Source organism: Delphinus delphis, chromosome 21 (assembly GCF_949987515.2).
Source record: "Delphinus delphis chromosome 21, mDelDel1.2, whole genome shotgun sequence".
NCBI classification, from domain to species: domain Eukaryota; kingdom Metazoa; phylum Chordata; class Mammalia; order Artiodactyla; family Delphinidae; genus Delphinus; species Delphinus delphis.
In genome coordinates, this window is record NC_082703.1 from 18,041,423 (window position 1) to 18,067,847 (window position 26,425).

General features: G+C 35.8%; 1 protein-coding gene across 3 annotated transcripts in view; it reads left to right on the forward strand.

Moving 5' to 3' along the window:
- Positions 1 to 26,425, forward strand: part of ZDHHC2 (zinc finger DHHC-type palmitoyltransferase 2) — a 76,383-nt gene that overhangs the window by 43,628 nt on the left and 6,330 nt on the right. The window contains exons 5-16 of one of the 3 annotated variants that reach the window (XM_060001127.1): positions 804 to 873; positions 1,612 to 1,644; positions 7,418 to 7,538; positions 9,698 to 9,830; positions 13,112 to 13,238; positions 13,511 to 13,603; positions 17,406 to 17,518; positions 19,313 to 19,387; positions 22,332 to 24,771; positions 24,888 to 24,991; positions 25,370 to 25,557; positions 26,003 to 26,172. In XM_060001127.1, coding sequence (XP_059857110.1) covers positions 804 to 873; positions 1,612 to 1,644; positions 7,418 to 7,538; positions 9,698 to 9,830; positions 13,112 to 13,238; positions 13,511 to 13,603; positions 17,406 to 17,518; positions 19,313 to 19,353 — 731 coding nt within the window. In that variant the 3' untranslated portion in view covers positions 19,354 to 19,387; positions 22,332 to 24,771; positions 24,888 to 24,991; positions 25,370 to 25,557; positions 26,003 to 26,172. Of the gene's footprint in view, positions 1 to 803; positions 874 to 1,611; positions 1,645 to 7,417; positions 7,539 to 9,697; positions 9,831 to 13,111; positions 13,239 to 13,510; positions 13,604 to 17,405; positions 17,519 to 19,312; positions 19,388 to 22,331; positions 24,992 to 25,369; positions 25,558 to 26,002; positions 26,173 to 26,425 lie in introns of all 3 variants that reach the window. The other 2 variants (XM_060001126.1, XM_060001128.1) reach the window with 2 other exon arrangements.

Sequence of the window (26,425 nt, forward strand, 5' to 3'; positions counted from 1 at the left end):
AGATTATAGTATTAGCTAATATAATCTTGGTAACTGCGTGTTGCAAGTATTTTTTCCAAATTTTAAGTTCATTAGTATTGGTTTTGCTGGTCCTACTGGACTGCCCACTTAACTGATCTCCTGTAATTTTGGCAGACTGAGTGCATCCTGTCAGATGCCTGTGTACTGAAGGAGCATCTCCAGATCAGTCCTCCATAATTGTCTTTGATATCTGTGTTAGAGAAGAAAGGCTCAGGACTTCAGTCACAAGAATTAAAATTCTCTATTGGAAATACCTCTTGCAATACTCACTTCTAATCTTGTATTTCACCCAGCAGAAAAGATGTGAGTGCTTTCCCAATTCAAGCAACCAATTGAGTTTATTCACAAATTTCTGCAATGTGTTTCTCAAAAAACTTCTAGAATGTGGTTGTATCCTCCCCTAGTTATCCTGGCAGGGTACTGGAAATGAATTGATTTAGTCGAGGGAGACATTCTGTTTACTTTGATAGAAATGGACATGGTTGCACCCTTTGTGAATCTTACTGTGACTGCTTTATAATTATATAGTATACTTATAGTTGAGCGTGCCTTAGAAAAATTTCCCCAAAAGATTTTCTGTTCCTGGGAAACCTCTCCAGAGAACTGAGGCTATAGGCAAGTCATTCCATTTTTGTATTTACGCAGTCGGATATGTCATTTTTACCGAATTTAAATTCATTATGCTTTTTAGAATTTAAATTTGGATAGATGATTAAAAGCTATTTAATTGTATATTCAATTCACTGTTAAATCTAAGGCTAAGTGGAACTCTTTTTTCATAGCAATCCGCTATTGTGACAGATGCCAACTTATAAAACCAGATCGCTGCCATCACTGTTCCGTCTGTGATAAGTAAGAAAACCTTTTACTTCCAAAATGTCTACATGCTGGTGGTCTTTTTATTTAATATGTTTCTTTTCTCACCGCTTTCCACATTATTTCCTTTTCTCCTTATTCATGCTTCTCAGACCTTTATTTAGGAAGTATAACCAGCATGGTCCCTTGCATTAATGTGAGTGTGGCTGAGGGCCGTGATTGGTTGCCCCTCTCCCCCCAGATTTTCGCTGATATGAATGAAGTGCATGATTTTTCACAGCTCATACTTGGCTGGTTCTAGTTAACAAGTACTTCTGTGATTCATTTCCCTCTTTATGAAGATAACTCAGTTGGCTTCATGACAGTCAGATGTTATTATATACTTATACGACAAGGACAGTGCTACTTGCCTTAAGGTTGGATATTAACGGAAAAGCTTTATCCAGACTTTGTATAAATCTGTTGACATTTTGCACTTTATCTTTAGCATAAGAGTTGTATATTACATACTGCTTGTTTTTAGAAAATTGTTTTATTTGCATCTTAAAGTATGTATATTTTGAATTTAAAGTTCTACTATTGGATCGTCTAGAATTGGCCGTAGTGTGTTTATTTTAGATGAAGCCTTTGGCTACTATTCAGTTTTTAGATAAGTAAATAACTTTGCAATATTTTACTCACCACGACTCTTTTGAAATAGTATTTCCTCTGTGTAATGTATTGGGATTAAAATTTTGTGGGATGTTGAGTTTTGTATGTGTGTTTTTTTTTTAGATGTATTTTGAAGATGGATCATCATTGCCCATGGTGAGTATGGCTCTATACTTAAAGAAGTTTCTGTCCGTTATAACATAACAAGTTGAATCATAGATCTATTTAAATCTTTTTATAAATGAAATCTTGCCTTAGCTGACCTAGGAGGACCTTTCAGATTAAGTTTCTAGTATTTGTTTAGTTAGCTCAAAAGAGCCCTTATTCAGGAGAGTTTCCGTGAAATAATTTTAACACCAGTAGGTTAACAATGTAAAAGTTATTTTCTCATATTTGCTCAGCACAACTGGTTTTCTTTTTATGCACATGCATAAGCACAGAGATTCTAAAATACTTCTCAGAAATTACACCAAAATGTACACATAAATTATACACGATAGTGCACTCAAAGTTTCTAATAAAGAATGAATTCATCTAGAGCTTTAACAATCTATTTTAAATAAAACTTAACATTTAGGAGTAGAATGGGAAATATACAAATACACACATGTTTAAACAAGGGTTTCCACTTAGAATTCATTAATATTTTTTAAAAAAAAGTCTAAATCATGAAATTAGATAACTTAATTGAGGATTGTTTGAAAGATGTATTTAACTAATGAAGGTTGATTTTTCTACCTTAAAATTCTTCATCTCAATGTGCACATCCCTGTGAAAACCACGCTAAAGTTGCCAGCCAGGTCGGATTTAGATATTAAGCATGATCATTCTAAAAGCCTTATCTTCTTTCAGGGATGGCACTAGGGAAAGGTAGACGTGCCCACAAATCTACACCAGGGGTAGGTGGAAATATACATAGTAAATGGTTATCTTAGCTGCCGGAAACAATAGAGGAATGTCGGGTTTGCAATGTTATTTATCTCTTTCCAGGGTACCCCGTACTTTTCTTCACCTAGATTTTCTGCTTTAACATGTCAAGGCTAGTTAATGCCTGTGAGAATAATGCTCCTCTCAGAGAAAGTTGTCAGTAAATAACCTCTCTTTGGAGTATTAATTTTCATTTGAGGTCATTCTTTTGCTTTCCTCATTCTTTCCTTCATTCCATTCATTCTGTTCTCTTTCTCAGCAAGTTCTTTCCCCCTGACATCTCCAATTATACGTTTTCTTAGTCCTCCTTATACTCCTCTGTTGATCCTTCCAGTAACACCTGCTGTCAGTCCCTCCCCGCCACCACTATATCCCCACCATCCACCTGTGCATTCTCTGCACCTGCGGTGGACAGTTCCCAAGCCCACCCACTGCTCCCACTTTGGGCACTGCCTTTTCTTTGCTTCTCTGCCTGAGGGCTGTCATATGTCTGGGGGGTTTGTTCAGCTCATAATCCAGGCAATTCAGAAGTGCCAGGGCATTAATGCTTCCAGAGGCCACTCTCACCCAGTGAGGGCCTGGCCAGGAACACATGCTTTCTCGGCTTTTCTCCTCCTTTCTGGATAGCTGGGTGGTCTAGCTGTGATTGAGCAGAGTGGTAAAGAAATCAGGGGCATAGAGTTCACTCCCGTTTTCCTATCTTAAAGTAATAGCAGATAGTGGTAATAATGGAGAGCTGGAAACAGGATTAATCCCAAGCTAGTGCACACCTATAAAGCTTGCCATGCCCTTGCTATCCTCAGAAAATTACACATATAGAAATGATGATTTACTACAATAGCCGTCTTTCTGTTTGTTTGTTTTTTTTTTTGTTTGTTTGCATTGGGTCTTCATTGCTGAGCGCGGGCTTCTCATTGCAGTGGCTTCTCTTGTCGCGGAGCGTGGGCTCTAGGCACGCGGGCTTCAGTAGTTGTGGCTCGTGGGCTCAGTAGTTGTGGCTCGCAGGCTCTAGAGCGCAGGCTCAGTAGTTGTGGCTCATGGGCTTAGTTGCTCTGCGGCATGTGGGATCTTCCCAGACCAGGACTCAAACCTGTGTCCCCTGCATTGGCAGGTGGATCCTTAACCACTGCGCCACCAGGGAAGTCCTGATAGCAGTCTTCCTAAACCTGAAATTAATTTGGCTTTAAAAGAAACATAGCATAATTGGATAATCTTTTAAATTTTGACAGACCCTATTAAATAAGGGGAACAGATGTGACCCTAGAGTTTTTAAAAAATGGGTTCAGATTACATGTCTATACACTACCTGTTGTCACCTTCACGCTGCGTGGCAATGTGGAAGAAGTTGAATGGACTGACTGCAGTGCCTTTCAGCTTCTGTGTTGCTGCTTCTCTGCACTGTCACCTCCTGTGCTGCAGCCACTGCCCCAGCCACCATCCAGATCCGGGCACTCCCTTGCAGAAAGCAGTAGCCAGGTCGACTTGTGAAGGGTTTGGTGCTGAGGACCTAATATTCACCTGGTGCCAGCTAATGGAGCAGCCATTTTATTTATTTTAAATTTCAAATTAAAATTCTAAATGAAAAAATGTACAGATAATACACACTCGCAGTTCTAAATTCAAAAATAAAAAGGTACAGGTGTTCTTCTTAGCCCCTCCTCCCCACCTCCTTCCACTCCTCACAGGGAACCAGTGTTGGTTGCTAAATGTCATGTGTGCTTTTCAGATATAAATCTGTATGTGTGCGCTTCCCTGGTGGCGCAGTGGTTGAGAGTCCGCCTACCTATGCAGGGGACACGGGTTCGTGCTCCGGTCCGGGAAGATCCCACATGCCGTGGAACGGCTGGGCCCGTGAGCCATGGCCGCTGAGCCTGCGCGTCCGGAGCCTGTGCTCTGCAACAGGAGAGGCCACAACAGTGGGAGGCCCGCGTACCGCAAAAAAAAAAAAAAAAAAAAATCTGTACATGTGCGTGTGTTTAATATTTTTTATACACACAAGAAAATTTTTTACACATTTTTTTTTAACACAAGAGTTTGCCTTATGGACTGGGTCTCTGCCTTTTTTTCCCTTCACTTAATATATCCTGGAAATTGTTTCATATCAGTATATAAAAGATCTTCTTTACAGCCATTATGTGAATGTGTAACAGTCACTTACTAAGACCTTTATTAGTATGTTCCCAAACTGTGGGGAACCTTTTTATCCAGGTCTTGTGTATGATTTTGAAATTCAGTATCTGTCAACTTTTAGTGTTGGAAAGATCATAGAGCCATACCTCTTCTGTTCTCAGTGACTTCAGCCATGTCTGCTATGGCCAGTTAAGAGTACCCTTCAGGGTGCAGGGGATCAACCTCACACTTCTTTTTTAACTAAAGTGGAGATCCTGTAGTATTTGCCTTATTGGGTTTCCTGTCAGAGAAGTGCTTTTTCTTTTAATATAAAATTTTCATTTATCAATTAATTATATTAACAGTGTACCTTGACATGCTTGCCAGTGGTTAGGTAGCCCTAATTAAATTAAATAATTTTAGCCTCAGTTTATTGAGTGCCTGTAATGTCTAAAGATGATATATCCATATATCTGTAAAAATCTGTAATCCTTATAACAGTGACAGATATTATTAGGAATTACTTGTTTCATTTTAAAGAAGAGGAAAGTTGAGCCTCAGATAAATTAAAGAGTGGGCTTAAAGTCATATAGCAAGGTTTTTGGACTTCAGAGGCTACTTTCTTTCCATCTTTTTTTTTTTTTTTTTTGTATTATGTTCTTTTTCCAATTTAGACTCAGAAAGCAATTTCCCTAAAACAGAGCCAAGAGCTATTTACCCTGAATTTAAACAACATATAAGGCGTATTTACCTAGAATGTGTTTTATTTCTCCATATAAAGTCATTCAGACTCAGAAACATGCACTTCCTTTTCAAACTGAGTCTACAGAGTAGTAGGCAGTTAAAATGTCTAACCAAAAGCTGTCTGTCATGATGAGACTAAGAGGTTATTAAGAATAAATATTATTACTGTATTTCCTCAAGTTCAAAGTACCCATCAGACTCTAAAACACCTGGTCTTTATTTACTGACTTTCTCCTGTTTCCTGGCTCTGACATGGCAAATTACACCATGACCCTAAGTAGAAGTTAAAGTAAGCTAAATTACATGTTGTAAAATCTACGTTCAAAATCATTTTCCTTTCTATAAAAACGCGATTTGTCATCTAATACAAAAGCTGCTTCTTACATTCCTGCAGGAAGAGAAACAGTCTTTCCTGTCCCTTCTCATTTTCCCCTCATCCACAAAAGAGTCGTTGTCTCCATCCACATGTCCAGTCTTAACGCACCCAGCCTTTGTCTGACCGTTCTCTCCTCTTGAAACCAACGCACGGAAGCACAGGGAATATCCTATATCCTTTTGTGACAGAATACATTTAGGTTAGGCTAGTATGGAACTGTTTGCAGTATTATTTCTTGCCATTATTTTGTTCAGATGTCGTAAGAGGCAATCTCAGTAACTGGTTTGCACTCACACTGGAATCTCTAGAACTGCAAATGTTACTGTTTTCATACAGCGTGCACCCACAGTTTTGCCTTCTTTATGCATTTGTCATACACAATACCCTTAAGTTCCAAAATTACTGAATCTAATGCTGTTCCCTTTGCCTTATATTTTTTAAGGTAGAAGATGTACACATTTTCCATTTTTGTTCCAAATTTCTGTTTATTCATAAGCCCAGTGTTTGACTTTTGAATTTTTTTAATTACAAAAATTTTTTTAATTGTACGAACACTCACCATGAGCTCTGTCCTCTTAGCAAAATTTTAACTCCACAGTACAGTTTGCTAACCACAGGCACAGTGTTGTACAGCAGATCTAGAACTTGTTCATCTTGTGTAGCTGAGTAAACATTTTTCATATGAACATAGTTTCACCTTAAGAGAGAAAGAAAAATGTTTCAGTTTATTGGCAAAGTCAGTAGAGAGCAAGATTACCTTATACTAACATTAGAGTAGGAACAAAGGTGTTTGAGGAGAAGAAACACCTATGTGTTCTATGCAATGAGTTTATTATACCAATTAACAAAGTGAACCCGTGAAGATAGCAGCCAGTTCCGCTTAGGTGTTGTGTCACATACACTGTCTAGGAATTCCCTTGTCTTTATGAAAAGGGGGGAAAAGGCTTGGATAGAAAAAGTGTGACTGTAAAGTATGAGTTGTATTTGTATTTATGTTTATTGGTACAGTAGTTTGAATTCTTACCACCCCTCTTACCAAATAGAGTGATTTCAGAGTAAGGACTGAGAATTATATATCTCCATTTTCGGAATCATAACATATAGAGCTGGCTCTCAGAAAGGATCTCAGAGTGCTTGTTGGACAGATAAGGAAAATGAAATTCTTAGAGACGATAGCACTTTATCAGGGCCACATAGTTATTTAGCATCAAATGTGCACGACAACCTGGCTGTCTGGTTCCCAGTCCTGTTTCTTTTCTTAAACCTACCACTTAATATGCTTTGATAATCTGGTTGCTTCAGTGCTATACTGACGGCGTGCAAGTAGTCTCTGAAGAAATTTCATCTAATTTGGGAAAACTTGAAAGATTTTTAAATTACTTAATCGTAGTTAGAAATCAAACCCAAAGGTAACACAGAGAAGAACTTAGAAAATTCCTTTTATCTGCTTGGTATTAGTAGATTTCTCACAGTATCTATGCTTAAGGCATGTGTTTATTTGTATAACTGGACAGGAAATATAGGGGTCATGATTGATTAAAGCAGTATTACATATATATCAAATTTTAAAAATCTGAACATAGAAATTCCTTTTTAGTGAAGTGGATGTTTTAATGTTTGTATGTATAAAGAAATCTTCTGAGTTATGCTTAAAGAAATGCCAATAAATTTTAAATGTTAGGAAACAAAATACTTGTATTAAGGTTGAGCATATGTAAACCTAGGGTGACAATGTAAAACTCATTGAAAATGTTGTTTTTGTTTTGTTAACAGGGTGAACAATTGTGTTGGATTTTCAAATTATAAATTTTTCCTCCTTTTCTTGGCTTATTCTCTGCTGTACTGCCTTTTTATTGCTGCTACAGATTTACAGTATTTTATCAAATTTTGGACCGTAAGTCATTACCTTGGTGACTTTTTTTGGTATATTATAGATTTTCAGTAGTGAATTAATCCTGACACTAATTTTATAGAAGAGCGCTAACTTATATATATATAGTCAGTCCTCATTATTCGCAGATTCTGTGTTTGTGAATTCACGTACTTGCTAACATTTATCTGTAACCTCAGAGTCAATACTCAACGTAGCTTTTGTGGTCATTTGCAAACATGCACAGAGTAGGGAAAATGTGAGTCACCCACGTGCACATTTCTAGTTGAGATCAAACCAGAGGACCTGCTGCCTTCCTGTTGGAACTCACATACTGTAAATAAGTGTGCTTTTTCATTCTATTTAGTGCCATGTCTTTTGCATTTTTGTGCTTTTTTGTTGGTGATTTCATTGTTTAAAAGGTCTTCAAGCCTAGCGCTGAAGTGCTGTCTAGTGTTTGAGCAGAAGAAGAGACTGAGATGTGCCTGATGGAGAAAATACATGTGTTTAGTGTTTAGATAAGCTTCCTTCAGACCTGAGTTATGGTGCTGGTGGCTGTGAGTTCTGTTATTTAATATGCATTAAATAAGGTATAAATTAGGTTTTATAAGCAGAAACACACAGAACAAGGTTACGTATTGATCATTTGACAAAAATATTGTGACCAGAGGCTTACAGGACCCTAACGCTGTATCTTCCCAGGAGAAATGGTTCAGGATTCACAAATTCGGTGTTCATGGCAACTTTATAGAACAGCACCACTGCGAATAACGAGAATTGACTATATAAGAAGAATGTTTTTCTTAGTATTGAAAAAATAGAAGTATTTCTTTATGTGTAAAACTATTATTAAACTATTATACCTATAATGTCCTGAATTGTTATTAGGCATTGTATATGCTTTAGGCAGCTCATTTGTTTTCTTCACTGTATATTTTAAACATAAGCAAAATGAAGTTAGAACTATGTGTTTTAAATACCCAAAGATATTCCTTACAACACCAAACAATGGTAAAAAATAACAGTTATCCCCTGTAGGGTTGCTTTATTACATTCATTAAATTATCCTTTCTTATGGTAAGGCTTTCTGAATTGCTAGATCACTGATGTGAGATTTGAACCACATTCAATACTAAAGATTTATTGAATCCTGTTATGTGCCAGTTATATTGCTAAGTGCTAGGAATCCACAGGTGAATGAACATGGCCTAGCGTTCAAGGATACTTCCAGTGTCCAGCTGGAAGAATGATCTCTAATGAATGTCTGAGAGCCTGTGGCCTCACTGCTCCTCATTCCTGTGGATGCTTTTATTTCCATACCACAAATAAATTGGTAAAGGAACGACTGGTTTTCACTGTGTTGACTCTGCTGTCAAAAGCTATCAGTGAGATCTTGTGACCTGGGTCAATCTGACAGGTACTACAGGATATTGAAACAGAATATCAGAAGGGGACACGTCCTGGCAGCTCTGGTGCTTCACTAAGTGTCCCCAAGCCTGCCATTCTAGAGGGACTCCAGGTCTCCTTGGACATACGAACAAGGAGCAGTCTGGTTTTGCTTTGAGATGGCCTTTTTCATCCCATGGGTACTGTAAGGTTTATTCTAGACAGGTGTTATAAACTAGTGTTGATCTTTTTTGTGACGATGTTGTTTAAAGTAGCTTGAAGTATTATTGTGGATGTGTTCTGTGTGTTTGTAGTTGATGCTGTTGTTTGTAGTGATGTAAAACATCAATGAGAAGAGTAGCTAAATTGTGCCAATTAACCTTCCATTTTCTGGCATTATAATCAAACTGTTTAAGCATTTGTAAATCTGGAGTATGTTAACAAAACATTTTCAGGAAGTAAATTAAAAGCTATATTTTATAGCTTGTTTTATCTTGTTCCCTACTGATATAGTTTACACACATCATAATTTTTCTATGAATTTGGTTATACAAAAGAAAATAAATATCCCAAATTTTAATATATTTTCCATATATATATACATATATATTCATGTTCTAGTAAACATTTATTCGAACCTGAAGATGTATTTTTTCCTCAAAGTTTTAACATAAAGCCATATATCTTTCTCCATACCTAAATTTAAGAAAAATTTTATGGAAAAAAATCTTACTTATAAAAGTAGGGGAATACTTATCCCTTTGACAAAACATTTTATTTTCTTCCTTTCTTTATAGAATGGCCTACCTGATACTCAAGCCAAGTTCCATATTATGTTTTTATTCTTTGCTGCAGCTATGTTTTCTGTCAGCTTGTCTTCTCTGTTTGGCTATCATTGTTGGCTAGTCAGCAAAAATAAATCTACATTAGGTGAGTATCCAATTATTGTAGTTAACAGAACTTTAAATGCAAAACCAAACAGTCATCAGAAGTTGCCATATGATTAAATGCTAACCTGTCCTGAAGCTGTAAAATCAGTCTTGTTTCCCACATTGTCTTGTGGGACAAATACAAATTCACTCATTCCATATATTTTTTGACTGTCCATTGTGTGTAAAGCATTGTGTATATACAGTGGTTAGCAAGGGTGAAATAGTCTAGTGAGGGACACAGAAAATCAATAACCAAACATAAACGTAATTACAAAATGTGAAGTGCTTCGAAAGAAACAAACAGGATGTTCAGGTTTGAATCAAGGTCTGGGGATGGTAGAAGGGAACCTATTTAGATGGAGTGGTCAGGGAAGAGCTCACAAAAGCAAGAAGTATATTTAAACTAAGAAGTCAGAGCCAGAACATCTCAGGCAGAGAAAACAGTATGTTCAGAAGCCCTGCAGAGATGGGATACAGCAAAAGCAGTGCTTAGCAGGAAATGTATAGCTATAAATGCTTACATTAAAAAAGAAATACCTCAAATCAATAACTTTACACCTTAAGGAACTATGAAAAGAAGAGCAAAAAGTAAACCCAAAGCCAGAAGAAGGTGGGAAATAATAAGGATTAGACAGGACATTATGGAAACAGAATTCTAAAAAACAGAAGATCAATGAAATCAATAATTAGTTTATTGAAAATATCAACAAATATGACAAGCCTATAACTAGAAAGCAAAAAAGAGGACTCAAATCATGAAAATGAGAAATGAAAGTGGGAACATGACTACCAACCTTGCAGAAATAAGAAAGTTTAATTAGGTAACCTTGGGACTTCCCTGGTGATGCAGTGGTTCAGAATCTGCTTGCCAATGCAGGGGACACGGGTTCAAACCCTGGTCCAGGAAGATCCCACGTGCCGTGGAGCAACTAAGCCCGCGCACGGCAACGAAGACCCAACGCAGCCAAAAAATAAATTAAAAAAAAATTAGGTAACCTAGATGTAATGGACAAATTCCTAGAAACACAATCTACCAGTGTGACTCAAGAAGAAATAAAAACCTGAATAGACTTATAATAAGTAAGGAGATTGAATCAGTAATTTAAAATCTCCCAACAAAGAAAAGCTCAGGACCAGTTGGCTTCACTGATGAATTCTATCAAACACTTAAGAATTAACATGAATTATTCTCAAACTATGCCCAAAATTAGGAGAGAAGGAAACATTTCCTAAATCATTCTGTGAGGCCAACATTGCCCTAATACCAAAGTCAGACAAAGACATCACAAGAAAAGAAAGCTATAGACCAATATTCCTTACGAATATAGGTGGAGAAATTCCCGATAACATATCTGCAAATCCAGCAGCACGTTAAATCCTACTTCGTCATATATAACCTTTTATCCCAGGAATGCAAGGGTGGTTCAATGTATAAAAATCAATCAATGGTAATATACCACATTAATAGAATGAAGGGGAAAAAAGCACATTTTTATCTCAACTGTAACAGAAAAAGCGTTTGACAAAATACAACGCCCTTTGTTGATAAAAACACTTAAGCTGGAATGGAAGGGAACTTCTACAACCTGACAAGGACTTTATGAGAAGTTCTCAGCTAATATGATACTCAGTGGTGAAAAATAAACCTTTGCCCTAAATAAATAAACCAAGGATTCCGTCTTTCACTATTGCTGTTCAGCACTGTACTGGAAATTCTAGCCAGAGAAATTACTCAAGAAAAGTAATTAAGGCATTCAAATTGCACAGGAAGACATAAAACTATTGTTTTTGTGGATGAAATGATCTTATATATAGAAAACCGTAAAGAATCCACAGTAAAAACTATTAGAGCTAATAAAATCTGCAAAGTTGCATGATCAATATGCAAAAAAATCAGTTGTGTTTCTATATACTATCAATGAACCATCCCAAAGGAGATTATTGAAATTTCTATTACAATTTCAATGGCCTTTCATGCATAAATGGAAAAGCTAATCTTCAAATTCATATGGAATTTCAAGGGGCCCCAAATAGCAAAAACAATATCCACCAAAAAAAATTGTTAAGTTCTTCCTGTTTATAAAACTTGCAACAAATCTATAGTAATCAAAAGGTGTGATACTGGCTATGAGATTCCATTATTATAATAGTCAGTGAAGATTAATTGTAGTATATAGTCAGTGAATGTTCATTTTTAGGATTCAGGTGAAATCTTATCCCAGCAAGTACTATTAGGGTGAAAATATTGGTATAATAATTTCTAAACAAAGTACCTTATTTCAAATTATATGTAGAACAATTAAATTATTTTTCAAACGTAAATTTTTCTACTAGCTTTTAACTTCTAGAAACGTCTAGATTTAACTTGTAACACTGAAAGAACTTCCTCTGGACAGTATGGTCCTATAATTATTAAAGCGTTTTATAAAAAGCTATATAACCTAGGTTGATAAATGTTAAGGATCTTGCAAATCACATTTTTCATAGTACCATGACTCTGCTAGTTATATTTTTCCTTTTTTAAATTATGGGCAGAAATCATTACACTTCTATGTTTATTTGCACCCCAAAACTAACATGTTAGATTTTGCATCTCGGCATTATTTAAGAAGAAAATGTAGCATCATAGACAGAACTTTGATGACCTTGTTCAAGTTCCACTTCTGTCATTTATTTTTTGTGATATTTTGAGCAAGTTGCACGGTCTCTCTGAACCTCAGCTTCCATATGCAGAGTGGGCATAACCAGCTATGATGTACGGCTCTGCATTGGACCCTGGTTTGGACAAAGAGCTTTAAAGTACATTTTTGATCAGCTAGAAAAAAAATTATGATTGGATGAGATAAAATTTTAATGAAATTGGAAAATGGAATTTATTAACTGAAAAAAGGTGGTAGAATGTATCTTTAGTCGCACTTTGGTTAAAAAAATGTACATTTGTAATTATTTTCTCTATCCATCCAGCCGTCCATTTAATAAAGATTTAGAAGATGTAAAGTTTTTTTACTTGTTTGCATTTTCTAATTTTCTGCAATGCAGATGTGCTGCTGCAAGAATAAAAGGGTTACTTAAAAACTAAAATAGATCTAATCATATTTTATGTTTGTTTTAAAAGAATAGACAATCTTCATTGCAGGGCTGTTGATAGGCACAGAAGCAGTCACAGGAGGCTAGCCATTGGTTTTCAGAGTTTCTTCATTTAATTCCGTCATTTCTAACTATAGGGGTTGCTAGGTGATGTGCTCTTTACTCATGTGATTGCTCTACCATCTTTTCTAGAGGCATTTAGAAGTCCAGTATTTCGACATGGAACAGATAAGAATGGATTCAGCTTGGGTTTCAGTAAAAATCTGCGACAGGTTTTTGGTGATGAGAAGAAGTACTGGTTGCTACCCATTTTTTCAAGGTACTTTATTGTGAAAATTTTCAGGGTTTAGACTGAAAATGGAAGTAATCCAACAAAAGAACTCTGTAATTCTGCATAAAAACTATTTTTTACAGTATTATTTTATGACTCACTGTTATATCAATGTGGAAATCAATTGACTCACATCTCCATAAACATACCACATTCAAGCCAATGTCTGATATACACGCTTTGTCCATAATATAACTATGTTCTACTCACAGAGATCATCTTTTTTACTGCATAATTGTAAGTTTTTATTCTAATTACAGTCTAGGTGATGGCTGCTCCTTTCCAACTTGCCTTGTTAACCAGGATCCTGAACAGCCGTCTACTCCTGCAGGATTGAATTCATCATCTAAAAAGTGAGTCCATTTTTTTTTTTCTATTTTACTTTCAAAGAATATACTTTATCCTCTTGCGTCCTTCAATTATATGTTCCTTTGAAAAAAAATTTTAAGAACTTAAGATAATTTACTACACTGGTTTCTACCTGGAATGAGGGTAAGAGGAAAGTATGACTGGGGAGGGTTACATAGGGAGCTTCAGTCATAATTATAAAATTCTGTTATTAATCTGGGTGGTCAGTAAACAGGTGTTAACTCTCTATACATTTTTGTTAATGGAAATAAATTATGATTATTTTTAAATGTGGTGCTTAAAAGAAAATAACGTAAGTCCAAATTAGTCCCCCTAGTGATCGGGTGAGCAGACAGGGTAAACTTTCCCTCTGACCCTCTGGGCCTTTCTTCTCTGCCGTAACCATTATAAAGAGATCAAAAAACTTCCCTGCCTGGATCAGGCCTTTGGAGATGAAGTGGAATCCCAGACATCTGCTTGACAGTCCCGTTAGCAATGGGCACCATATCCTTGGTACTCTTCCAAGACCTCTAAGCATGATCTGAGCCATTTCTGTGGAGAGAGAGAGGAGGGAGTCTTGGAAATTCATTGTCTGGAGACTTTGGTTACTGCTTTAAGTCTCTTTTGGTTCCAGTCTATCAGGCATTTGAGGAAGACCTGAAATTGGATTCTGACTTGGCTACTAACTGCCAAAAGGCGAAACTATCTAAATGTTTCAAAATGCTCTACATGAAGTTTTAAGTTGAAACATTTTTTTACATGTTCAAGAGAGACTTTTTTTTTGATGTGACCATACCTCTAATTTTTAAATGAAAGCCAATAGTAAAAGCATGACCATAATATCATTAGTTAAATTTTAAAGGTTTTCTTAGTTGCTGGAATGCTGTGTTCACAGCACCTATGCTTATAGTCTCCCCATCTAGTTCGTGTTTCTTATTGATCACGGCGCTTTGTCCCTTGGAGCCTGATGTGACCCCAGCATCCATCTCAAGGTGGTGATTCTGGCAGCCATTCCAAAGTCATCTTAAATCGTCATGAGATGAAACCTATTTGCCCCCCCCATCCCTAGAGTGAGCTATGTGCAGTCCAGGCTCTACCAGTTAGTTAATGAGGAGGCCGTTCCCATGTGTGTCACAGGGACATTCAAAGGCACCAGAGTCTTACTGGGTCCTGCCCTGTGAGTTTTGGCTTTAAAATTCCACAGAGCTAAATGCTAATTTTTTTTTTTTTTTTTATATATACCTCAGGGCAGAAAAATCTAGTTTTAATAAATTACTTAGAATGCTTTCCTGCTTTTATAAAAGTTAACAGTAATTTTCAATAATGTTTTTTATCCTTGTTAAGAGGTTTTTGTAGTTTATTTGGGTTTTAGAGATAGTATCTCTCCTACTAAATGTACAATGGGCGTTGGGAGAAATCCTAGTTCTGGCACTGTTACCCAGCTAGGTGATCTAGAAGAGGTCACGTAACCTCTCCGGGCTTCTCTTCCCTTTCCTTTAAATGTTGAGATTGGATTTTGACAGCTAAAGTCTCTTCTACAAAATTCTATAATTTCCCCCGATTAGCCCCTATGAATCGTCTATGGCTAGTGCTGGTCTCCCCTGTGTACTCCAGAGTTGTATATTTGATTATCTACACAGTGGTCCCACCTAAACATCTAAAAGTCATTGCCAGCTGAACAGGTGCAAAGCAGAACTCTTGATTCCAAGCCATCTCTACCCTTGCCCCACCCAAAACTCGATTCTTCTTCATTCTTTCATGTATCAGTAGTAGTGACCTCCATTCTCCCAGATGCTCAGGCCAGAAACTTGGGAGTCATACTAGATTCCTCTCTTTCAGGGACCCTGTATATACAGATGTAGATCCTGTCAGATGTCCCCTCCAGATATATCTATAACCTGGATACTTTCTTACCACCTCCAAGGCTGCTTTCCTGGTCCAAGCCATCATTTCTCACATGGATTATTTCAGTACCTTCGTTCCTGACCTTTCTGATTCCATGTTTGCCCTCCTCCAGTTTATTCTCCATTAAAATGTCAGAGTGGATCCTTTTAAAGCGTAAATCATATTGTGTCACTCTTCTGCTCAGAACCCTCCACTGATTGTCCACCTTGCTCAGAATAAAAGCTAATGAATGTCCTTACCTTGTGCTGACTAATCTCTTCCCCAACACCTCTCGATGTCACCCCGTACCACCTTCCCGACACTCACAATCCTCAGACACACGGATCTTGCTGGTCCTCAGATATACCAGGCATGTTCCTTATTTAGCGGCTTTGTACTTGCCAGTTCCTATTCCTAAAGGTTCTTCCTCTGGATATCTGAACGGTCTGTGCCTTCACTTTACTTTCTGCTCAGGTGTAGCTTTACAGTAGAGGCCGCCTTTGGAAACCCTTGGATAATCGTAACTTGCCCCTCCATTCCCTTCATACTGTCTTTTACTGTCGTCAGAGCTCTCCTTACCACCTGACTTACTATATATTTATTATACTTCTTCCTCAGTTACAACAGAACTTCCATGAGATCAAAGACTTTACTCACTGATGTAACAGATACTCAATGAGTATTGTTGAATGAGTGGATCCTTGCCATTTGTTAGATTCCTGTTAGCAGTAATGAATCTCCAAGCAGTCCTTAAACCAGGACTAAGGTAGCTGTACTTGGTCTAAGGTCCCTTTCCTGAGGAATAATTAGAATTAGAGTAAAAGAGATATTTCATATGAATAGGAGACAAGCTTTTCTTTTTTAAGATTTTCCTCCCAAAATTTTAGTAAGGGGATGTTAAAGCAGCACAAAATTGAAATAGTCTCAAATTTTAGATATGAGGTAATTGTTAAGGAGCAAAGGCATATCCTTTAAAAAATATAATAGTTATAGTCAACTAAAATATGTGAAATTACTCTTGGAAGAATTTTAAGTGGGTTTTTCTTTTGAACATTATTATAATTTCTGTTTTGGTGTGTTGTAAAATAATACACTAATAGTTTCTGTGCCAATAATTTTTTTAATCTAAGTGAAATGCTATTTTATGTACATTTTTTTCATACCATCTAATATGTCATATGTGGCATGTCTACTTAAATTTTAAAACCTAAAGTCTTTCTTTTAAACTCTTTATTTACCAAATTAAACATCAGATTTTTAAGACCTGACAATGTCAGATGTTTTCAACATTCCTGCAAGATAACGTTCAAATTTGTTGTTTCAGTTTTATAGAGAAAGATAGAGAATTCTTTGTTCGAGACCAGTTAGGCCACTTTAGAAACAATAAGTAGGTCAGTTTTTTTCAAACTTATCTTTCTACCATCATCTTCATATATTTTTTTCCATATTTTTTCCACTTGTAAAATTAATATTTTTCTTTAATATTTTTATTTAAATTGCCACTTAAATTTTTTTAAACCAAACTTTATATCACTGTCATAAATGAGAAATTAGTATAATTTGCCATAGAATATAACTTAAAAAAAAATAAAATCAATAATAAAATACTGTTAAGTTCTAACTAGATTCCCTTACCTGCTAAAGTCTTAGGCTGAGGCCTATTCTCCATATTAAGAATGGAGATTTGCCAAAGTCAGAGATTGTCTTTGTATCGTAATCAGAAGAAAGAAAAGTGAACTGAAGCGAGAACGCTTTTTTCATTGTGAGTCAGTATGATTTAATGCCTTGTTCCTGTTTTCCCCAAATTCTCTTGTGTAACTCCTACAATTATCTTGCACCACAAGTGGGTTGAGTTCCATCCTTTGCAAAACACTCACCCTAATACTATCAAGAGTTAACCTAATGATAATTATTGTTATTCAGTCCTGAAAACCATCAATTTCCTGCAAAGCCATTGAGAGAGTCCCAGAGCCACCTTCTTACTGATTCTCAATCTTGGACAGAGAACAGCACAAACCTGGGAAAAGGTAAAGCTGGTAAGAGTATGCTTGTTCGGCTGTTTCGATATATTTTATTTTTAAAAGGTGAAAGTGGTAAAAATTTTTCATTCTTATTAGCTGTAGAATTTTTCTTGTTTTGGAGGCAGACTACCGTTGTAAATATAGAACTGTTTTCAAAGAACTGCTTGTGAAGTGCTTTGATTAATGTCTGGAAGCTGTAGAAAATCATTTTGTGAAAAATAGATTTACATGGCCTTTTTCCAATTTAGAAAACCAAATCTTTATTACTGCATATTAAATAAACTGATAAACTCAAAATATAATTTATTTAAAAATTGGAAAAAGTGCAGTAAGCTCAGACAAAAGGTTGAAAACTATCTACTGAAAGGGATCTCAAATTATGTAGTTTTTACTCAAAAGTTTTATCCATTTCAAAATGTCGAAGTAAAGCCATTGCAGAATTGCTATAACTTTAGCTACCTGTCATTTATTCATATCCCACTCACAGCTCTCTTGTTATTGTTGATTTGAATCTTTTGATGATTTGGGTCAATATAGGTTATTGGCAAAAAACAAGGAAGCGTTTGAAGGCAGACAGACCGGATATCAAATCCCAATATGGGCACCTAATCAGTGTGTGGTATTTGTTAAGTTACTTAACCTCCTTTAGACTTAGCTTCATCTTTAACATACTACTTATTTCTCAGGGTTGTTAAGAATTAAACAAAATACGTGATCATATGTGCAGGGGTGTGTATATATTATATGTGTGGTCTCCTCAGTGCAAAACCATGCATGCTCAATTAAGGCACTGTTAGCCAGAAAATCTCCAAATTGACCTATTTAAGTCTTCAAATGTTTCCCCTTCATTTCTAGTCTTTTCTTCAAACCTTTTCCTAGTGCTTGCCTGACCTTGGCTTACTGCACTTTAAAGTGTTTCCTGGTTTATTTGAAATCTCTTTGGGATTTAGTGAAAAACAAACAGTCCTGAGTAAAAATTCTTAAATCATTATTTAATATATAATCAGTCACATTCTCTGTTTCTTTAAAGAGTCTTGTTCTTGAGAAATGCGTATGCCCTCTGAAGATCCCCGTGATTTGAGTATTCATAATTTGGTCTGTCTCTTCACCTTCAAACATTCCATTCCATTTTTCAGTCTATGGGAGGGACTAGGTATTACCTGAACAAAATTGATGACACCTGTTTGCCTTTTGAATCCCTCAGTTTCCTTAGAGACAAAGAAGTGATGTATATTTGGGGGGTAGAAAGACAAAGAACTGTCTTTCAGAAGAGATTCATATTTCACTTTATAGTTCTACATTAATGTAGAAGTGATATTCTGGTTTCTGTGTGCTGTTAGTTTGGAGACATAGATTAATTTTCTGTTACTGTGATAGATAAATTGAGAAATTATTTAAAGTTTAAAGGATGGTGTAAAAGAAGGAAGAGAAATATGAAAATGGTGAGATGAGAAAGGGCTCCAAGATTAGTTTGACAAGAATGAGGTAGGTAGATGAAGAATTAGAAAACAGTGATTTAAGGTAGTGTGAGAAGTGCCAGGCTCAGTGTTTCTTACATTATTTTATTCACACCCTACTTCCTCAGGTGTATATATTTAACTGTTTTTAAAGTGCTTTTTCTGTGACACCGGTTGTGGCGAACTGTACTGTATGTGTGTGTGTGTTCTATATAACATCTTCTAAATACCCATACTACGTACAGGTCACTTTTGGAAAAACACTGGCAGGATTCATGACTGAATAAACAAGTCTCTGCCTATTTGTTCAAAAGCAACAACAAAAATTGCTAACTTATGTTCTTTCTTGAAGGTATGAGCAATCCTGCACTTACCATGGAGAATGAGAATTAACTCTTCTAACAAAATTTACTCATACTTCACGGAAGTAAGAAAAGCTTTTCCTTTATTGTTATGTTTTATATTTTCAACAGTTCTCTAGCTCTCCTAGGGCAAATAGTTTCCATAAACATTTATTTATTTATAAATTTATTTATTTATTTTTGGCTGCGTTGGGTCTTTGTTTCTGCACACGGACTTTCTCCAGTTGAGGCGAGAGGGGGCCCCTCTTTGTTGCGGTGCACGGGCTTCTTACTGTGGTGGCCCCCCACCCCATTGTGGAGCAGGGGCTCCAGGGGCACGGGCTACAGTAGTTGTGGCACGCGAGCTCAGTAGTTGTGGCTCACAGGCTCTAGAGCGCAGGCTCAGCAGTTGTGGCGCACAGGCCTAGTTGCTCCGCAGCATGTGGGATCCTCCCGGACCGGGGCTCGAACCCAGGTCACCTGCATTGGCAGGCGGATTCTCAACCACCGCACCACCAGGGAAGTCCCAACATTTACTTATGAGTGACTCAAATACAATGTCTTAGCTGACCCTTGGGATTGCATCAGTCATGCTGGAGACCTCTGGACATGGATTTAGCTTGAATGTTAGCTAGTACTTAGGTTAACTTGATAAAGTATAAGTTGAACAAAATTCATTTTTACAGTAATGCATTAAATAGCAAAGATTGATCCTAAAATATTGAATTTTACATGACAATTGTCTTGTCATTTCATAGGATCATGCAATTTTTTTTTTCTTTCCTTCAGGATATCCAGTGGTCTTATTCTTGACCACCCATTAGTTGAATCTCACTGGGTCTAAATACAAGATAATTATATCTTGTTAGCACAAATCTCTGCCACCCCTATTTTCGGTCACAGTAGGACCCCAGAGCATGTGTCATCCTTAAAATACTAGGTGTTCCAAGTCATTTTCTTTAACCCGTAATTTTTTTAAACCTGTAGTTCCAAATTAGTTTCCTTAAAGTGAAATCTATTTATAAGGCTGCGGTCAATAAAAAGCTACAATAAGGAGCCCCTTTGGAACAAAGCCATAAACATCTTAACAAATCAAACAACTATGTGTACTGTTACAGTAAACAATATGAAGAATTGGACTTGTGGTTGTCAAGGGGGAGGGTGGTGGAAGGGAAAAGGATTGGGAGTTTGGGATTAGCAGTTGCAAACTATTATATATAGGATAGATAAACAACAAGGTCCTGCTGTATAGCACAGGGAACTATATTCAATAGCCTTGATAAACTAGAATGGAAAAGAATATGAAAAAGAATATATGTATATATGTATAACTGAATCACTTTGATGTACAGCAGAAATTAATACAACATTGTAAATCAACTGTACTTCAATAAAATTTTTAAAAATTAAAAAAATATATGAAGAATTGAACATTGAAATTATCAAGATAACTCTCTACTTATAAAACTGTGACCTAGCAAGAGAGTAGCACCTAAAACAAAATTGTGTCGAAGTAGTTCATGGATATCTGGTTTTTATTTTACTTGGTTTTGGTTTTGATGAATAGCCATGTAATTCTGTGTGCCATTTGGCCAGTGTTTTGGTTTTAGATTACTCTATATGATGGTATAGTAGATCAGATTGATTGTAACTATGGTTAGGATCGTGAAAATTTAATGTTCTTAATTTGGTTAATTAGTGAATACAGTGTAAATTTCTGGAAATAATTCTTAAAATATAACTGATTATATAAATACGAATCATTAGCTAATACCACAAGCAAAGTATTTTACAGAACATAGTTCTGTAAAGCATACAAAGTTTCACAGGATTATTTTTAGTACGTTGAATTAGTTATAATTACCATTGTATGTGAGGTTATCTGTGCGAAATATTTTATAAGCTTACATAGTAACGTAACTTTGTGTGTAAATCCGGTAGATTTCCCAGTATTTTGACAAGATCAGTGTTGTGTTTGTTCATCATTATTCTCGACCCTTTGCAGTGCCAGACACATAGTAGGTTCTAAATAAACAGTTGGTAAATGGGCGATAAAATAACATCATTGATGTTTAATATCTCACAGAAAGTTGATGTTATTACACTTAAATATATGACAGTAGTGGTCATAAAAACCCAATTGTAGCATGAATCAACTGCGTTGACGTAAAAGAAAAAAAAAAGTGTTTTCTGATGTAATGTTTTTCATTCTGTTGACATACCAGTGAAAAGTTCCTTAAAAAATTGAATTTTCCTAAGGTAGCTGATAGTCAAAATAGTTTTTTAAAGTTTTTCCTGCTTTATACCTCAGACTTGCAATTCATTCAATACACATTTAACCTGAACAATATTATCTGATATTGATACACCTAATTTGATTATATTACTAAATGATATCTCTTCTCCTTTTTCAATTATATTAGTAAATGACCTGTGACCTTTTTATAAAATATTTCTTGGTTCAGTATAGTTTCCACACAGTGAAAATGTGCCTAAATCCATAATAGTGCTAAAGTATAGGTTAAACTTAGCCTGCCCAACCTTCACTCTTACACAATAGAAACTTCAAAATGCTGTGATTCTATGCACATGGTATTTCAGAATTACTTCCCTAAATCCCCTCACAACTCACTTGTCACTTGTGTACTCCTATTGGCCTCAGACAAATTCAGAACTAAGAACATAGAACCCTGTGGCTCAAATTGGGGCCCCAAACCAGCAGTATTGACATCACCTGGAGCTTAACAGAAATGCAGAATTGTGGACCTTACCCTAGACTTACTGAATCAGAATCTGTATTTTCTGCATTTTAACAAGATCCTCTTCTCTTGTATGTGTGTATTATAGTTTGAGAATTGATGTAAAGTTCTGTCTATATTCAAGAACTCATCTGATGAGCCTTCTAGTATAGAAAACATTTAATTTTGAACAAGGGATGTTATTGCAACAATGAATGAGTTGGTTCATTTTTTGTTTGCTTGTATTTTTAGAGTTAACACGAGAGTTTCATGTTTTCTGTTTCATCCCAAGGTAATCAGTGCTGTCGATGGATGGAAGAGGCTTCCCGCAGGAAGGCACCACTAACTAGCTGTTCCCACCCCCTCTGGCTGGATATGCAGAATGTGAATTGACCGTTTCTCTCCAAGCTGTTGCTTAAAACATAACACATTTTTACTCCAGTGTACAGATTGTTTCAGCTAACACAGATTCCTCTTAAACACTAAAAGTAGTTATGGTTTATGAATCAAGGACAAAAATATCTTCTATCATAAAAACTTGGAATAAAGTCATGGGCCAGTTTTCACCCAGATATTTGGGGAGCACAACTTACCACATAAAAAACCCACTGATCCTCTGATTTTCTGATTCAGAAAATTGAGACTATTAAGATACTGAGATTTAAAAGATTTCGCGTAACATTATAATGATAAGCTTTATTCGTAAAACCTGTTACCTACGAGAAGGTGGAGGTAGCAGATGAGACTTGTTTACTCCCTCTGATGTGAATCTAGCCTTAGGCTGCGTGAACTGTAAAAACTATGAATCATTACAAATTTCAAGTGGCCTGCAGTTGAAGATGACCATCCATTTTTTTTTTTTTTTTTTTTTTGCCAGACTTTAATTCTAGCCTTTGTTCCCTGCTGGAAAAGAAGTGATCATTGAAGCTTGAGCTCAACTGGCTGGAAAATCTTTGTCAGAATTAATACATTTCTATTACATCAGAAATATATTTTTCATTTATTTTAATTATCTGAAAATGGGGGAAAGTCTATAATAACAATTATGAAGATTGGTTTATGATATTCTTTTGCTGGTTTAGCTTTTAAAAGTCTCTTTTTAGGTTATTCTATTGAACATAGCAAACATTGAATTTTTGTTAAGAATCCCTGATGGGCCAATGAATTAATCCTTCATTGACATCTATATTATTTCTTTTTCCTCTCATCAGAAGTATGACAGTTAAACTACATAGGTCCTCAAATACCTGTTAAGATTAAATTATGCAAATCATCAAACAAAAGTCATATCCTTTTGGAAATTTAGTCCCACAGGAACTGAATGGTGTGCTGTTTGGAAACTGAGTTTAAGATAAACTACAGTGGTGTGTTTGTTGATGCCAAAATGTTCGGCTTCAGTAAATATACTAAGAAGCTCTTGTGCCTTCTATGCACTATTAAAGAGTCTTATTCTTTTTTAATTTGATGGAGTGCAAGTTTTGTAAATGTTAGCAATTAGAATACGCTATATACATTTTTTTGGTACTGATTTTGAGAATTTAAAGCAGATTACCCTTTAAGACTACACAGCTAAGGAACTGGTATTTAAACAAAGAGAAAATGGTATTAAAGTTTTCAAAATCTGAATTAGATAAATTCAACACAAAGTAGACTAGAAGACCAGAGGATAATGGAGTAACAGATCTTTGCAGTTGCTCATCCTTGCTAAAAATATGAAGTTTTATATTAAATGACTTCATAAAAGAACCAGTGTCAGCCCAGTCCATTTTATAAATCATTTGAGTGCAATTCTTTGAGCAATAGGATGGTGGTCTTTTTCAGGTTTTTTTTTTTAAACTAAAGATTTTGATCTGACAATCTACTTCAAGAAAACTCGGAAGATATGATACATTCTTACTTTTATCCTAAAGCATTGTTTGGTCATCGTTTTCATTACCTGAAGTGCCAGGTTGGAACCTATAGCTCCTGTTAGAAGTCTTAAGGGCAAGAGCATCACATAATGTATTAAGAATTATATGCAGCCAGATGTTTTTCAAAGCACAGTACTAGAGCTGTTTTTACGGACAGGATTCTGTTGGGTGACCCCCTCCTGTCAAACTAGAAATTAGGGGAAAAAGAGGGATTTTTATTCTTTACCTTGCTAGAGTACTGTTAATTTTCCCCCCTCCCTTTAGCTCTTTCATGTAATTATTCAAATCCATAAGTCAATATACATTAGAATCAGATGAAAACATTTTTCAAAATAAAGTTTTTTTCATTAAGTTGTAATGGTTCCCTTTTTGGTTTCATACAGTGACTAATCTTTAAAATGTTTTTTGTTTAGTTTTGTTTTTAACTCTAAGGGGTTATAATTTTTGGAGATGATGGCATATCATTAGATTTGCAGTATAAATTTTATCTGAGTGAACAGAGCATCAAATAGACCTACGTTTTGTATATATTTATAAAATGTACCTTAAAAACACTTTAAACACTTTGCTTTAAAAAATTTAATTGCTTAACTCAAACTTGAAGACCCTTGAAGTATGTCCTGACAGTCCATTAAATGATAATTTTGATTTTTCCTGTTTTTAGAGATTATATCATATAGGTATCAATATTTAAGAATTTTTTCATTTAAAAATGTTGTACAAATGCTTCATATACATTAGCTATTTGCCATTGTGCAGTGAAAGATTTGTTTTTTTCAAAGAGAAAAAAACTGCATCTGAATACAATGATGAGACATTCAAGTAAGTGCTTATCTATGAATTCCCTCCTGTTATACCATAATAAAGTCTGGTTGATCACCTTTGTTAGCTGTCTATATGAAATTGCCTTTGCACTAACAATCTAAATTGCTTTAAAGATATACTTTTCCTAATCATCTACCAGAGCTCCTGCGGGCAAGATTCATGTCTACAACCTGGTTATAACATAGGTCTTTGGAGATGAAGTGGATGACAGGATGAGGTGATTGCTCATTCGTAGTTAAAGGAGTCTGAGGACAATTAGAAAAAGACTAACATTTGAGTGTGCTGTAATCAATAGATAACTGTTGGAAATATGGCATATGTTTGACAAAAAACCATCTTCACTGGGAAAATCATACACAAAGGTCTTATAAACCATGTTCATAAAAAATTAAGCTAGAAACGTGATTCATGCTTCAAGAAAACCTGTGAAAAAGCTGCTACTCCCTTATATTATAAACTAGCAAATTTCCCCTATTTTGCAATAGTACATGTAAACCTGCTGGGCTGATTCTTACTGTATACTGTGGTACACACTTATTGTCAAATATTTACCTGTAAAAGTGATAGTTCTGATACTATTATGAATTTTTTTTAGAAAAGCCACCACGTATATTCAAACCTCATAAAACTTAAACGCAAATCCACTTACACTGTAAACCGTGATGAAGGTATCCTCCAGTACGACCATCCCCCTTCCACAGACTACAAATTCTGATCTGCTAACATTTTATCTGAAGTGATGCATTTCAACAATGGATTTTCGCTAGTAACATACATCTCTGGGTAAGATCCTTCTGTGGAAAACTGTTCTAAGTAACCCCAAATGTTTTTTAACAGCCTGCACTCCTTTTCCACATACTTAGCCAACTTGGAAGTATTTCCTCTTACCTGTGGAAGCAAATTGTGTTACACACCTCAAGGATTTGTTACTCTTTTACAAAGACACCACCAGAATTTTTTTACCTTGGTAAAAATTCATAGATTCTAATTTTTATTAAAACTTTAGCAATTTGATCATGTCACTTACTAAAAACATTAAATACATTCCAACATTAGAGAAGTCTTGATTTAAAACTGAGCAATCTCTTCCTCCACTAGATTTAGAATTTACTACCAAAATATCTTACTTTGTTACAGAACACAGGCAACTGTGTTAGACTTTATAATGGTCCAAACCGTGCACCCTTCCTTTTGTCTTTGCCATGATGGATTTGTTATTCTTTTACAGTAGTGTCCCGATTTGTATCAAGTGGACATCACTGAAGGGATGAGTTCAAGTAGGCTTGTTTCAAAGGAACTCCTGTGGATCACAAACTATGAAGTATCTCCCAGCACGATGTTCAGTATAGCAGGAGGCTCTGAAATAGGATGTTTTTTCCATCTTCCAAAAAAAAGGATGTAAGTAAAGAGGATGCTTGTCCATAATGCAGTCTAGGTTATTAAGAGCTCAGTCTCTAGCACCCTTGAATTGTTCTTTACCAACAAAAAGGTCAAATGAAAGTCTGGCCAATGTCAATAAAGACAACTTTAAATCTCTTGAAGCCCTCTCACTGCAAAAGAGTGACAGCAAAAACAAAATGGTGACAGCGCCCAAACGTAGATCTTTGATGTTACTGTTCATATAGCCAATATTCAGTATTTCTGTACTGTT